At 37.1% G+C, this 15,441-nt stretch overlaps 1 protein-coding gene across 1 annotated transcript; it reads left to right on the forward strand.

Moving 5' to 3' along the window:
* Positions 1 to 294: 294 nt before the first annotated feature.
* On the forward strand, positions 295 to 13,652 carry LOC146450124 (uncharacterized). Its single transcript, XM_085100718.1, has 17 exons — positions 295 to 436; positions 832 to 853; positions 2,382 to 2,456; positions 4,079 to 4,209; positions 4,918 to 5,020; positions 5,201 to 5,242; positions 5,859 to 5,926; positions 6,798 to 6,873; positions 7,348 to 7,419; positions 8,004 to 8,105; positions 9,198 to 9,260; positions 9,592 to 9,702; positions 10,297 to 10,333; positions 10,904 to 11,079; positions 11,562 to 11,618; positions 12,314 to 12,439; positions 13,065 to 13,652. Exons 1-17 carry the CDS (start codon positions 384 to 386, stop codon positions 13,521 to 13,523), a joined length of 1,773 nt encoding a protein of 590 aa, XP_084956844.1. The 5' UTR covers positions 295 to 383; the 3' UTR covers positions 13,524 to 13,652.
* The last annotated feature ends 1,789 nt before the right edge of the window (positions 13,653 to 15,441 follow it).

Raw genomic sequence — 15,441 nt, forward strand, 5'->3', positions numbered from 1 at the left:
AGAATTTCACAAACTCGGTTTGCGAAATTCGCCATTTTCGCCAGTCAAAAGAGAAATGTTTTCAGAGAATTTAAGAACATCGCAAGGTACAATCAAAACTCTGAATTTGTACGGAAATTACAGCACAACTTGTGCATGTCATCGCGTCATTCATATAAATGTAGTAAGTTTTATAATGAAGTCAGTTTCAATACTCCACACCTTACTCCATATTCCTAGCTCCAGTTCCTAATTTTCCATCACATTGTGTGATTGACAGCTTGTAAAAATATCCCAAGGGAGCCTTTGTCTGTTGTCATGGCGCCAGTCACAGAAGTGCGACTTTACAAGAGTGGTAATTTGTTGTCCTTTTGTCAGGGCACCTTGTTAAACTTCTCGGGAAAATGCACTTAAAATACCCAAGAAAGAGGGATTTTTACACTTGGGAAGAATTAAGGTAGGTTTTGAGAGTTAATTTCAACATTTCGTTGTAATTTTGGAAGCAATGAATTGTCAGACGAGTTCGAATTCTATTTCGAACGCGGCAGGGGTATTTTGCGAATGCCGAACGCCAAGCGCCTCATTTTGTACGCCGTCTACAACAGCCTAGGGTTAAACGAACGATATTATTTGGGTCTAAGCACTTTCCTTAGGGTTAAGCAGTGATTATATAGACGGTTAGCTTTAGCTGTTGTTTTGGCTGACGTTTGACATTTAACGACTTCTATTGATTCGGCGTTTACGCTGAAAATATCCCTGACGTTTCGAACGTACTATGTAGATCTGTCTTCTAATGTCAGCTTCTAACATCCTTTTCTCTCATTTTCTCTGTTTTATTTTGACATTGTAAAGATGCCTCGCAAAAGCTTTAGGGGTAAGTCGTCTTTATTTAGAAACATAACCTATGTTTTAGTCATAATGGTTGAGTCTAAATGACAACCTCAATTAATACTGAGCTTAACTTGTCATTTCAAAACCCATCCATTTGTGACAAAATGTACTTTTGATTTCTATGATCGTAGATGTGATAAACAAAGCCCTCCTGTGCTTCACACGAGTTAAATTTCGATTTAGATTAATACAACACATCTTTTATTTTTACATTAAAGTCAAGCTTGGAGCAACAGTGGATTTACCGGTAAATATACAACCTAATGGCGGTCCCGGTGTAGGCAATCGAGCGTGCGGTAATCGAACTCAATCGAACGTAATCGAACGCAGCCGAACAACGAAATTTAGTTATTGCTGAACCAGAAAATTTGGAAAACCGTGCGCTATTCAGTGGCAGATTTGTTAAGGGTATGTTCACATTATACAGTGGAACACCTTCAGGACGCAGACACCCTGGCTGCTTATAATTACGAGAAAGGTTCTCGTAAGCGGTCACTACTGCGGGTGTGTCACTAGATGGCTGCGTACAGGAGCTTGCCCAGCTAACAATATTGCAAAAACTCCAGTGAATCTGAGCTAAAACAACAAATCGTGATCTGAATTGTCATTTGTGTCGGCCATGCTCTCAGCCCCTATAAAACTATTGTCCTGCAGACTACATCAGATAGGTTTCATGCTGGAACAGAGCCATAAAAGTCTTTCTATGATGTGCCAATCTGACTAACTGTTCTCTTTACGCTTAGCTGGAGTGGCATGTGAGGTTAAAAAAAAAAACATAAGCTGTTACAGGAATTATTTTTGTAGTTTGTAGTTTTTTCTTGTGGTTTGATCTTGCATCTGATTGGTCGCAGATCCATAATCATTCCAGAAACAATTCCAAGTGTTCTCAGTGTTTTAGTTGCTTGAAAGTAGATAATTTAAGGACGGTGCCTACTATTGTGACTGCGCATACCTTCTGCGCATCTCAAGATACTGGGGTTTCCTATGGGTAGTGCTCACGAAATTATACAGGGATATTGTTGCGCGGTTTTAAAACTATGCGGAGAAAGCAGAACTTAGCAAGTGCTCTTGGTATCCAAAAAGAAAATTGGGGGTAACCATGCATTTTTCAGAGATAATTAAGCAACAATTTAGGAAAAACTGCCATACATTGCTTTATATTTTGGAGCTTTTTAGAAATGTTGTTGCTTAATTATCTCTGAAAAATGTGTGGTTACCCCCAATTTTCTTTTTGGATTTCAATAGCCCTTGTTAAGATCTGCTTTTTCCGCATAGTCCTAAACCGCACAAAAATACTTTGGTATTTATTTAGTAGGCACCGTCCTTAATAAGTTAATTAGTCTGACTATCTACTTATAGCAGTCTATTTGGATCAACCCTGTTCCAATGGTGTCTGCCTTACAAATATGAGATATTTTTGTTTGTTTAGCCTTAATGATCCCACAGATTCCACATATTCTAATGTGTAAGGCATATAAATTTCTGATAACTTTTCATTTCTTCCTTTGTAGTTTCGGAAAGATCTTTTTGTGAAAAATGTCCCCCAGGAGTTTCAGAAGGAGAAGTCTAATGGCCTCAGTATGAAGGTACTACTAGTTTTAAAATGTTAGATTGTGTGTGGAAATGTGAGGAAGGGGTGGATTCTTGGAGGAGGAGGAGAAGGGGGAGGGAGTGGGGTAGTCCCATATATAAGATTTTTGGGTATGTGCTGTTCAAGGGTATAGGATAGGAATTAGAATGGGATAACTTTATTTATACATGGTATTTCCATCAGCTACATAATTATCATTATCAACTAACTATCCATCTACCTAACTAGGATTATAAAAGTTAAAAAAAAAATAATAAAACAATAAATACTGCTCTTCTTGGAGGCCATGTTTAAAATCTTACTTATAACTGTCAGTGGCATCTCAAATTAGTCTCTAAATCATTCAAGGAAGACGTTGCCGTTATTCTATTGTTAAGCTGTTCCACAACTGAGCACGGACCACTGTACAAGAAACTTTTCTTCAAATAATCAGTGCGGGATTGTGGAAGAGTTAGCATGTTTTCAGTATTCCTTGAATGATAAGAATTTAAATTATCGCAAACAACAAAACATGATCTTAAATATACTGGTGTCATCCCATTTAAAGTTTGATACATCATAATTGATTTCTTATCCAATCTTTGATGACAGAGTTTTGGCCACCCTAGTGCCTTAAACAAATCGTCCAGATTACTATGTATCCATAACCAGCAGACATCAAAATGCGGGCTGCGCGATTTTGAAGCTTTTGAAGTTTATAAGAAAGGCCTTTGTTACAGTTTCCCCTCACCTCATTACAATAATCAAAGTGAGGTTGTTGAACAAGCTAGGCTATAATAAAAAAACAGTGAGTAAAATATTATATGGTTAATATATATATATAATGGTTTTCAAGCAGTTTAGTCCGGGATAGGGTATAGAAATCAGATAGTTTTGGTTTAGAATGGAAGAATTTAGTCTAGGCTAGGTTTCCAGGGAATTGAAATTAAAAAAAAAAAAACATGTTTTTAATTAGTTTTTGTTGTTGTACATGAAGAAGAGTTTAGTTTGGCTGGACTGTGATGGTGGCTGAGTTTCTGGAAAAGCGAGTCTGTGGTAGGGTAGGGACTTTTGGTCGTTAGTCTAGTATAGGGTTGCAAAATACAGCTGAACTTAGTCTGGTTTAGGATAAGGGTTTCATTGTCCCAGTGGCACACCCCCATCACAAAATTTTTAGAGTACAAGAGGGAGGGGGCTGGATCCGGCATTTTTTGGAAAAGGGTGTTGATGGTTGGCATGAGCTTGAATGGGATGTTAGGAGCACTGTCTAGAAATGCTTGAAAAAAGTATGTAACAGTAGGTTGCACCTCTCAACCCTCCCCTTTGTCCATCCTTGGGAAGATAGCAAGTGAGAGGTGTAGAGAGCTTTAGTGGTTGAGGGATTTTAGGGATAAAAAGTTCTGAAATTTGTAAATAGTTTCAGTCAGGACCCATGGACCTCAAGCCAAAGCTATTTTAATTAATATTTTAAATATTTTTCTGTACAGCTCTCAGCTCTCCAATTCAGTCAATAAGTATGTAGTATTGAAAATGCATTAATAATGCTGCATTCCTAATTGCTACTGGCAGTATTTCAATTTAATTATCTTTTGCCTTTTAGTTTGTTTAATACATCATAAACTTAATGACTTTTCTCAGGTCCTTTCAAGCATGCTTAATATCAAGTGTCTCCATGGAGATATTCATCGTACTTACAACATGCATGATGCCCTGTATAACTCAAGAGTCATAGAGAAAGCTTTGGATATGCTGTCTAACAGATATTTAAGGTAAGTAGAAATTTTAATTTTTTTTAAATAAATGGTTGTTAGAATTCTGATCTCTGATCCCAAATTAAAGTAAAATTCCCAGGAAATGTGCTCAAGTTCCAAAATGAGATGACAACATCACAATGTGGGAAATATGACAGAATTCCTAACAGCCACTATCCTCATGCAATCTTCTTCTGGGATCCCTTAAGTTTTCCTCAAACTGTAAAAATTGACCTAAAAATAGTCAAAACCAAATATAAAATTTAAATTATGTAATTAACAGGACAATGTGCAGTTCCAGAAAAAATCCATACCCACCCCACGGAAGGTCATCGGAAATTCCTAGGGAGGGGGGTCTTAAAAGTCAAAATTTTAGAAGCAAAGTATGAAGCTAAACTGGAATTTCCTGGGGGGATGGGGGGTGCAAAACAAAAAACCTTCCATAGGGGGATTATGGATATTTTCTGGAACTGCACAATGTTATTTTGATTTCATTTTTCTGGAGCTGAGAAAAGTTAGAAGTGTGGAAATATGTCTGAATTCCAAATAGCCACAATCTTTGATCTAGAGTTAGAAGTGTGGAAATATGTCTGAATTCCAAATATAGTCACAATCCTCGATCCTTCTCCGGGGTTTGTAAACTTTTCTAGAAACTGCAAAAATTGACCTAAAAATAGTCAGAACCAAATATAAAATTAAAGTTAACAAGACAACATTCTTTTTCAGTTTTCTGGAGCTGAGAGAAGTCCGTGTGGCTTTTCAGTTATATGAGCATGAAGACATGCTGGGTCTCGTTATTGATGAGCATGTTTTACTCAGAACGTTAAAGGTAAGGTTGATAAAAACTGCCTTCAGTTGCCTTCTGGCTAGAATAGGGTTCTGATGTCAAACTTAGGCTTCAAGGATTTAATGAAAAGAAAGGCCAACATGAGCATGAGGTTTTAAAATATGCATATTTAATATTTTCATTCGTTTTTTGAATAACCAATTGAAATCTCTTATTTTTAAGATCTGTGGCAGAACGGTTTCTCCTGTGAAGCTGAAACAACATGTAAGTGATCAATATTTCACTAATTGGTACAGAGCTGTCAGTTTATGGAACAGCTTAGATAAAGATCTTAAACTTAGTAAAAATCATGAGGTTTTTAAGCGTAAACTTAAGCATATATTACGGGACACTTAAGTATTTATAGACTTTCGATTAATTAGTAATTTTCTACCTTTTATGTATCGTTCTTATATGTATATATATATATATTAATTTACCTTATTTTTCATTTTAAACATGATGTATTGATCACTGAAAAGTCCCTTTGGGGAGTGTTCAATAAAGTATTATCTTGTCTTATCTTATTGGTCTGCAAAAATTACTTTGCAATTAAATGGTGGGAACTAGATATTATATTGATTTTTCGTAAAAAATTATAAACAAAATGACAAAAAGTGGGACAGGAAGAACTTGGAGTGGAGGCATGAGAAGTGGGAAGCAATACAGGGACTTGGGGGGGGGTGGGATCTAGGGACTAAGGAGGGGACTTGGTAAGAAGCAGTGAGAACTGTGGGAGAAGAGGGCAATGAGAGTATTTATAACACAATATTGTGATTCTTACTAATTAAGAAACTTTGGAATCTAAGTTGTAGTGTTTTGTTGGGTTTATTGTCGACAGATCAAGCATATGCAGAGACAAGTACCTGACCGTCTGATGTTGTATGAGTTCCTTGATCTTTTGCTCTTGTGAGTAACACAGCTCATGTCGTGAAAAAAGAAATAAGTAAAATGTTCTTATGTCAGATAGAAGAATACACAAATTATTGCAGTCTCCAGAACTGGATACAACAAGATGAGTTGCAAGCCTGGGGTGGGGGGAGGGAATCCCATATAAAAGTGACAGGGCTGATAGTCGACTACCTTTCAGGGGTTAAAATTTGTGGTTTGATACCCTTTAGAGTGCTAAAATCTGAATTGATTTCCGTCGGAGATATGCTGGTAACTTTTACTAGGGTATTGAACCAAAAAATATGAGAAGTAAAATAATGTCTTTCAACTGATTTGGGACCTCATCGGGGTTAATAAAATTTTTCGGAGCATGCCCACAAAACAGAATTCTGGTACTTGTTAGGGGTTCTTTTCAAAATTTCCATCAATCACCCCCATCACTTTTTTATGGGAATCCCCCCCCCCCCCCCCTTAGAGTTGCAAGTCGGTACTGTTGAACCTCTCTACAATGGCCAGCCTCAGGTAAAATTTACTGGTGTTTTAGAGAAGTCGCCAAGTAAGGAGTTTTCTATAGGTCAGAATAACTGTGTGTGTGTGGATTGGTAGGCAGGGCAAAAAAACTTGGCCATTGTACATGTACGTACTAGAGAGTTGGTTACAATAGTGAGTCTTGAATATGAGTACTCAGACAAGCAAATGGGTTGGCAGTTGAGACAAGAAAGCATGATCATTGTTAAGAGAAGGCTGTTGGCAGATGTTCAACTGTAAAGTTCATATCACTAGTGTAATTTTTTATCCCCTGACATTTTTTTGGCCTGGACAGTACATGTCGATTGATGAGAAAGCAGACACTGATCACCAACAATTTTTTTTTGATGATTTAATGTAGGTGTGAGCGACAAGCTGATGTTCATTTACAGGCTGTTCCACAGGTTACTGGAGTGGACAAAAATAATCTGTACAAGGTTAGTTAACTGCATGGGTTTGTGTAGTGGAATGCAAGCTGGGATGAGGATCAGGCCGCTGATACAATATTGTCAGATCTGATTTAAAAAGGTCACACTATAGACTTTTTCCATGGTCCATGGGGGGGGGGGGGGGGTACTCACCTACATGTATATACAAGTCATTTGTAAGCCATTACAACTGCATTATACATTATACATTAATAAATTTTGTAAGCTATTTATATACATTTGTAAGTATAGGTAATTATCTGGGACCTCAAAGGGGATGGTTTTTGAGTCGTTTTTGGTCTGAAATGGGGTATAGATTTTAACCATTTTGGGTATGGATTTTTATAGAAAATATGACCTTCTCGCACTTATCCCTTAATTAAAAATTTATGCAGGTGCAAAACTGCTCCTGCCTTCTGCTTCTTTTGGAATGGTTGTAACGTACTGCTAAAAATGCGGTTTTTCTCTTTCTCTCCTTCGCAGCTTTGTGATTTCCAATCAGTCCTTTCTACAGAGGATGAGAAGAAAATTCGTCATCTGGATCACTTGTATGAGGTTAGGCATGTTTTTAATAATAATTATTAATTTATTGTCAGCTGTAGTTTATCACATTTTGTAGTAAACAGTTTCTCCGTGCAGTGCTGTTCTTCATCCAGTATTCTGTTTACCTACAAGATCTGGAAGATTAGCATGGGGCAGGGTTGGCTTCTACAGCATGAAGCTACTTGTCCAGAGTATTACTACTTCCCCTGAGTATTAGTACTCCCTTAGAGTTTGCCAGAATAAACCCACTTAGGGAGACTGTAGAGCAAAGTTTCTTGTCCAAAAAAGAAACACAATAGCAGATCAAGAACCTACTGGTAACCACTGAGCTTTAATTAGATCAAGCTGCTATGCATAACATTTAGGCCTTGTCTGCTTGCCTATACATGTAAGTCACCCCTTAAAATTAGACTTGAACTGTGAGGCACATCTGTTAGTTCAAACAGTGTCCTGTCAGACCTACCATGTTTTTTTAAACTTCAATTGTTTGTCTGAGAAAGTTATTGCAAAATTGCTGAGGAAAATTTACCTTGAAATCTTGCCAATTTACCCTGCTGTTAAACTGGACATGTCTGATTGATTTGATTTGTTTTCAGCAAGGGTATGCGAGGATGCACTCAAGTCATCAGCAGGACTTGCCGTCATGGCGACTGCTTCACCAGGACTATTATGTGGACAGTCACCCAAGGATAGAATTAGTAAGGAATATTCAAACCCTGAGTGTCAGTCTTGCTTGCGGCTGAAAAGCCTGAGATGAGAAGAACGACCCTTACAGTTACTTATTTAACTTAAGCGTTTGCCAAAAGAAAGCCTGAAAAAAAAAATAATAATTAAAAATTCAGGCTTGAACAGGATCCCGTTCAAGCCTGAAGTTTTTACTTGTTTATTTTTTCAGGCTTTCGTTTTGCAACTTTTTAACCCACAGTCTACCAACTTCACTCAGGGTTTTCCAGGAATATCACCATATTAGCAAAGTGGTAATGAACAACCCCATGTTTAGCAAAAATACACATTCAACTAACAGAGTAAAAAACAACACCCCTTTGGTCTAAAATAGTTAATATTTCTAATTTTCAAATAAAATACACTTGTCTAGTTGCCAATTAAAAAATTTCTGAAAAGTTAACTTGAAAGTAAAAATTTCAAAAATTTCAATTGATGAAATCTGACTCTCACAACACATGTTTGCAAGGATATGTTTGTTTACGCCAGATTGCATAGTTGTCACATTTCATCAATGAATATAGACAGACAAACAGACAAAAAGCTCTCCTAAATGAAAAATTTATTCAAATAAAATGGTGATCAATGGGTTAAGTTGTGTAAAAAACTGCGAGGGTCTATCTTCTATTTAATCTAAATTATTCTTCTTACATTATCACTACTTAATCAAACTTATAGGTGATGAGAATTAAGGAAGTGATCACCAATGATAAAATCTGTTGATATTGAAACAAATTCTCTTAAGTAGTACCTTAAGAAAGATGTGAAGAGCAGTGAAGAGAATCTGTTATTTGATGTAATTTTAGCTTGTAATTGTGGGTATGTAATATAATTGTAATTTGTCTTTTAATTCTCATAATAAATTGTTGTTGTTGTTGTTGTTGTTAGTCTCAAGGGATTTTGAAGCATAATTAGGTTTAGAGCTCAATTCTCTCAGTAACAATTTGACAACAACCTTTATTTGTATTTTTGCCTTGCAAATGTTAATTTTCACAATAGCCTATTGTAATAATAGGAAATGGTTTTTCCAGAATATTGATGCCAATGGTATGTGTTTTTGTCAACAGGTGAGTCGGCAGCAACAGAGGTCCTTAGAGCTCTCTGATCACCTTGGTCATTCAAATAAAAAGGTAAAAGATTCTACAATGTGTCATTGAATCATTCTTGTCCAGAGAGGGGAACAGGGATGGTGCAGTGGAGAGAGGACATGCTGCCACCAATGTGGTCCGGGTTTGATTCCTGGACTCGGCGTCGTACATTGAGTTTGTTATTGGCCCTCGTTCTTGCTCCAGCTCTCCTCAAAAACCAACACTTCTAAATTCCAAGTCGATCTGGAAAGTGTCCCCAATAAGTGCTCTGCATTAAATGCATTGACACTTAAATAAAATGATTTTTTCAAAACTTTATTTAATTATTAATCTGATGGAAAACCGGTATTAATGTGCTTATAATCTCCTTCAGCTGTTGCATGCTAGATGTGGTTATACTGGAGCTTCCAAGAGGACTGCGTTCGTTGACTTAAATGATGTCAGCAGAAAATTGAAGCCAATGACAAGACAACCTGTGCAGTTTGTAAGTAACCTGGAGAATGCTTTATGCCCTGGAGGGGGGGGGGGAGGCTACTCAGGTATGATTGTGCAGGGAGTTGCAACAGCCTTTTTGGGGGTTTGAAAGTAGCAATCCGGGGACTTTTCTGGATCTGAAAAATTTGTGGTGACTTTCTTGGGGTGAAAGTTTTTTTTTTTTTTTTGGATTTGACCTTTTTCAAACAAAGGAAAAAGGGACTTTTTGTGTCTAGACTTTTTTTTTCTAACAATTTGACCTCATTTTCATCACCCCATCACTAATGGACCTGAATGGTCACACTTTAGAATTTCATCCACGGACTAGAAAGCTAGAATCGTCTCATACAGCATAATAAACAGCACCAAAGTACTGCTCAGTAGCTTTCATTTGAATGGTCACACTTTAGAATTTCATCCACAGACTCCAAAGCTAGAACCACCTGGTACAGCATAATAAACAGCACTACAGGAAAGTACTGCTTAGTAGCTTTCATTTGAATGACTGTGGAAAGAGCCCTTTTTCCCCAAGGGTAGGAACCACAATTTCATGAATTAAAAAACTGATTATGAAGTCTCAGACAAGTTATTTTCTTGTTTTCAGCAACCACAGCCTCATCAAAAGAAGGATGTTACTCAGTGTAAGGATTTTAAATTTAAACATAGTTATAATCTTATAAGTTAGCAATTATTCATTTTTAATATTTATAGTTTTGTTCCATTAAATTTCCATCCTCCTGTCATGGAAGGCTTTTTTGGTTAAGAAAAAAAAAGAACTCTACATGTAATAAGCGACCAGCCTCCATTGTTTCAGTGACTGGTCACTAACAAGAGCTTATTTTCTTAAGCGAGCAGCTCTAGTTACAACCACTTTTTCAAATTCCCAGAGTGGTTGCTTACGGGAGCTTCGACTGTATGAGGGTATGGCAATATGCAAGTGTTGCAATTTGTATTATAGTGCGACTACTGTCACTGGGGTCTCTTAAACAAAACTGGCCAATCAGATTGTAGGACAAGAACAATGAATTTCAACCAAAGCTGATTGAACCAATCACGAGTAGACGGAAAACAACAGTTAAAACCCAAAAGTTTGGAATTATTCACTGTTCGTATCATACTGTGATCTGATTGGCCAGTGTTAAGTCACCCCGGTAATAGTAGTTGCACTGTAATTTCTTGAAGTAACAACAGACTTACTTGTTTTATGGCAGATGAAAGAACTGATGCACAACAAGAAGAGTCTCAGAGAGTATTTGAAAAAGAAAGATCAAGTACATGTACATCTTCCGGATCTTTAAAGTTCTACAGAGAATTTGATGGAACCACATCAGAAAAATTATCACAAGCTTCAAAAGCTGGACACCAAGGAATACTTGTTACACCACGGGTAATAATGAATAAACCTGAAATTAAAAAGTTATAGAATTGATGTTGAAAGAGGTCTTGTTTAAACTGTGTGTTGATAATCAGTAGCAGTCAGGAGGGAATGTGAGAAGGTTACAAAATATTTGAGGTTTAGTTCAACCAGCATTCCATTTTTAGTCACACTTTACATGCCTTAAGCTTAGCAACCAGTTATTGTCGGACCAAAGAACTGCCCCAGAAAGTCATAGACTGGTTGTCATAGGGGATTTATGACCCATTTCTAGATGTTCTAGCAGATAACCCACACCCTGATTTGGAATGAACAGGTTTCTGGTACTGCACGTAACTAGTTACAGGCACAAGTTATCAGTTTTCATCCATAATTAGCAAATATGTAGTCTCTGTGGCGTATCTCCCAGAATTGATACTGGAGGGGATGGGTTGACTGTGTATGTGTTTGTTTGTGTTGTTTTAACCTGTATGCATATGTTTTTCTCAATTCAGGACCTACACAATTCACATGTGATGTCGCAGAACTTACAATGGGATATAGAGACACAGGTACATACAAAGTTTGTACAAACATCTTTATCAGGAATATCCAAATGCAAGGCCCAACCCTTGAAAAGCAGGCAGTTCTGGTTTATGTGATGGAAATTGGAGTGACATCAGTGAGCTATCATTAACCTTTTGGATTGAAAAAAAAAGAAGATGATCATTTGAAGTAGCCTTCAATGCTAATTAATTAAATCACTCCAATCAATAAATCAATCAATTAAATAAGTTAATTTACGGAACGATGGCCGTTTTCATACTAGAGGACGCATTATCCGTCTGGACGAACTTGGGCAAACATTCGTTGTTCGTCTGGTTATTCGCCTTTAGTATAAAGACGGGCACAAGACGGATTATCTGTCTGGACGAACTATTTTCCGTCGTGCGTCGTTCAAGACGAACAACGGAAGATAGTTCATCCAGACGGACAATGCGTCCTCTAGTATAAAAACGGCCAATCAGTCATGATCATTTATTAAGTGAAAATCAACGTAAAGTGCGTGTCAGGCAGTTCTAGGATTTAAACAGATGGCAGATTGCACGGCTGTTGTCTGGTCTCTTTTCAGGTAATATTCGAAAATGTCAGATTAATACTGTTTTACACAATTTACAATAAAGCGTTTTGAAAACCAGCTGCTGTAAAGGGCCTACTTACCCAGTCACTCGTATGGTCGTGTACATTTTCTATCATTTCCTTACAGTCTCAAAGATTGAAACAAAGGACTGATAAACAAATGAAGGAAAAGTATTCTTATTACTATAAAAGACTGAAAGCTTTCCCGGATTCTTCTGAGAGCGCTGAGAAGGAAGGTTCAAGGAAGGCCAAGGTGTGTTTCACAGATTTTCTTGAGGTAACTGTTTGTTACAAATTATGTAAGACACAAGAGTTCGGCCGTTTTCAATAAGCCATTTCCAAGTTGGTTTGAACAGCTGAGGCACAAGAGGGTAAAGCAACCCTTCGTACATAGTTTTTATTATAAAAATAAGTTTTCATTCATATGCAAACAAAACTCATTTTCATATGAAAAGCTTTGCACTTTGCCTCGCTTTTTTAATGGGTTTTAAAGCAACTCGAAAATAGCCCTTTAATTTGCACATTTTTTGAAATGATGAGAAATCAAGAGTAGCTTCTATATTAATTAATAATTACCCAAAGTAAATTCACCTTTGAATAGGTATCTAGATACTATTCTTGAATGTGGTTTTTCATGACAGAATGTAATTGATTGAAAATGGCGACACTTGTTGTTAAATAGACAATTAAACTTGGGGACGTTTACTTTTGACGAGAAAGTAAACCCATATTGTCTGTGAAAGGTGAATTAAGAAATTTCTTCATTTCAATTTCTACCGTTGAGAGATGTGTTTCAAGGGTTCCACAAAAATTTCATCCTCCCTTTCATTACGGCATTGCAGGAGCGATTGTTTACTGAGATCATTTAATTGTTGCAGGAATTAGCCGAAGCTGATTCATCACATCTCCAAGAAACAGATTCAACACCAGTAGAGCTAGTCATTACGCCACGAAAACAGATACCCAAGAGAGACTCCATTTACCGATCGCTTATGGAAAGACTGCACAAAACAGACTCCCTTCTAGACTTTGGACAAGTAAGGGTGCAAGATCATGGTGCATCACTGCCTTCATTTGCCAGTGACGGCCATCTGGCTACAAAGCAGAAGCTACATTTGGCAAAAATGGCCCCTGAGCGATATGAAAAGAAACGAACTGTACACATTCAAAGACTGGGTACCCTGCAGTCAGCACAGGAACCGCAGCATAATGAGGACGATGGTGAATCACGTGATGAAATTGAACAATTACTGGAAAAGCTACAAGAAGCCAACTTTGTAGCGAGTGGAAGAAAAGGCTTGGGGAATCAAAATCAAAAGCAATTTGTGTTAGCATAGTAAAAAAAAAGAAAGTTTAAGAAAAACGACAACAGTTTTGATTTTAATTTTTTAGAGACATGTTTTGACAGCTCTTCCGTCATCGTCAGTTTTAAAAATTGTAAAGTACAAAGTTGAAGATGACAGAAGAGCTTTTAAATCATGTCCTTTTAAAAATAAAAAATGTTATCGTTTTTCTTAAACGGTTAACTTACCTGCCGCTATCCAGACCTTTTAGTAAAAAAATATTTTTTTTAAAAATTGCCGCTAGTTAGTCGTTGTCTGTGGTTTTACAGACAATGGCGACTGCAGAGCCTGATCAAGAAGAAAATTTACTCGTGATTTTAACGGTGATTTTACACGGAACAACTTTTAACGCGACGTAGTTGCGTTAACAGTTGCTATTGTGCCGCAGTGCGAGAACAAGCAATTTGTTGCGGCAACACACAGCAAGTTTTTTATTTGTCTCCAGGTGATGATACACGGAACGATATTGACGGAATAAATTGTAACCGTGTAATACGCGACAAAACGAAGCAATCGGTTGCGGCAAGGTTTGGTTCTGCGAAGGGTTCTGCCTTCAAATACTTGCAAAACTTTGTCCTCGCGCTGCTATGTTGCACTAAAAATCGTCCCGAAAACCTTGTAGTGTGTTGCCGCGACAAAATTTTCCGTTAAAAGTTATTAAGTTGTTAAAAATTATTCCATCGTCCATTTGAATTGGAGCAAAAGAAAATAATAATCCGCCATAATCTCTTGATTGGAGTGCTCGGGGCCTTACTGCCTCGTGTTGGTATTTCTAGTATTTTGTTGCTGTTTTTAATTAGCCTCAGTTTGTCTTCAACTAACCCTAACTCAACTGAAAAAACAATCTCTATACCCCTCCCTCGGAGCCCATTTTAATGGGCTCCTGCCCTCCCTAATTTGGTCCTCATTTTTTGGGTCATAGAATCTCACCCATCCCGAAAGTTTTCCATGACAAAATTTGAGGGAAAATAGGATTTTTTTTATCAAGTTCAACTTTTTGGGCAAGTTAGAAGACAGCAGCTTGTTGTAGAGATATGAAAAACAGCATTTAAATATTTTAAGGGTACGCCCCATTATACGGTTTGCAAGGCCTGCGAAAAAACCAATAAGATTGGAGAGTTGTGTAATTATAAACCAGCTTCTCAGTCGTGAATTAAAAATAAATTTATTGTATTATCTTCACCTACATGTATTTTAGATATTTTTTATACCTACTGTCAAAAGATCGCATTCGTATTTATTCTTCCATAACAAATGTACAGATTTTATAGCGACAATGGTAATTGGTTTGGGTCAGTCATAAAATGTATCATAGAGAAAAACGGAAATAAAAAGTATATATTCCGTCAGTCACGTATGTTGTCGCCTTGTATGAAATGTTAGCGCTTGTATTGTATTGATAAAAGGAACAGTAGAAATCATAAACAATATCTAATGCAGGACGAACAGATTGCAATACAGTGGAACCCCGCTCTACGAGCACTTTTTTATGCCCCGAACGAATTGAAAGTCCAGTCATTTCAGCCATAGTTTTACAACCTCGTTAATCCCACCACCCCACACTGTAGGTTTCTGTCAATTCGTTTATTTCTTTCCTTTTGATGTTGGCTGCTTCAAACTACATCTCAAAATAAGGAGCGAAAACAGGTTTTAAAAGACCTTCTGGGCCCTGTTCCTTAGGGCCGGGTAATTTTTGTTCAAATCCATTTTCTGATCGCTTGATGTAAAGTTTTTAGTTCGAAATTGGGAACACGTTCCACAAAAATGTAAAGGGTTTAAAATAAGCTTTAAAAATGGTTTTCGGTCCTGCAGGTGCGTGTTTCAGTTCTATTTTCAATAATGTTGAAAGCTAAAACTTTCAAAACTTTACAAGATTAAAAACATGTTGGGCTAGTTGCATGAAAACTACTGT

This window comes from Pavona decussata, unplaced genomic scaffold (assembly GCF_977016875.1).
Source record: "Pavona decussata unplaced genomic scaffold, jaPavDecu1.1 SCAFFOLD_508, whole genome shotgun sequence".
Taxonomy (NCBI): domain Eukaryota; kingdom Metazoa; phylum Cnidaria; class Anthozoa; order Scleractinia; family Agariciidae; genus Pavona; species Pavona decussata.

Coding starts and splice junctions, on each gene's coding strand:
- LOC146450124 (XM_085100718.1), top strand. CDS start 384: ATGCACTTAAAATACCCAAGAAAGAGGGATTTTTACACTTGGGAAGAA. Junction 5,927..6,797: donor TTCCTTGATCTTTTGCTCTT/GTGAGTAACACA, acceptor GATTTAATGTAG/GTGTGAGCGACAAGCTGATG. Junction 11,080..11,561: donor GAATACTTGTTACACCACGG/GTAATAATGAAT, acceptor TTCTCAATTCAG/GACCTACACAATTCACATGT.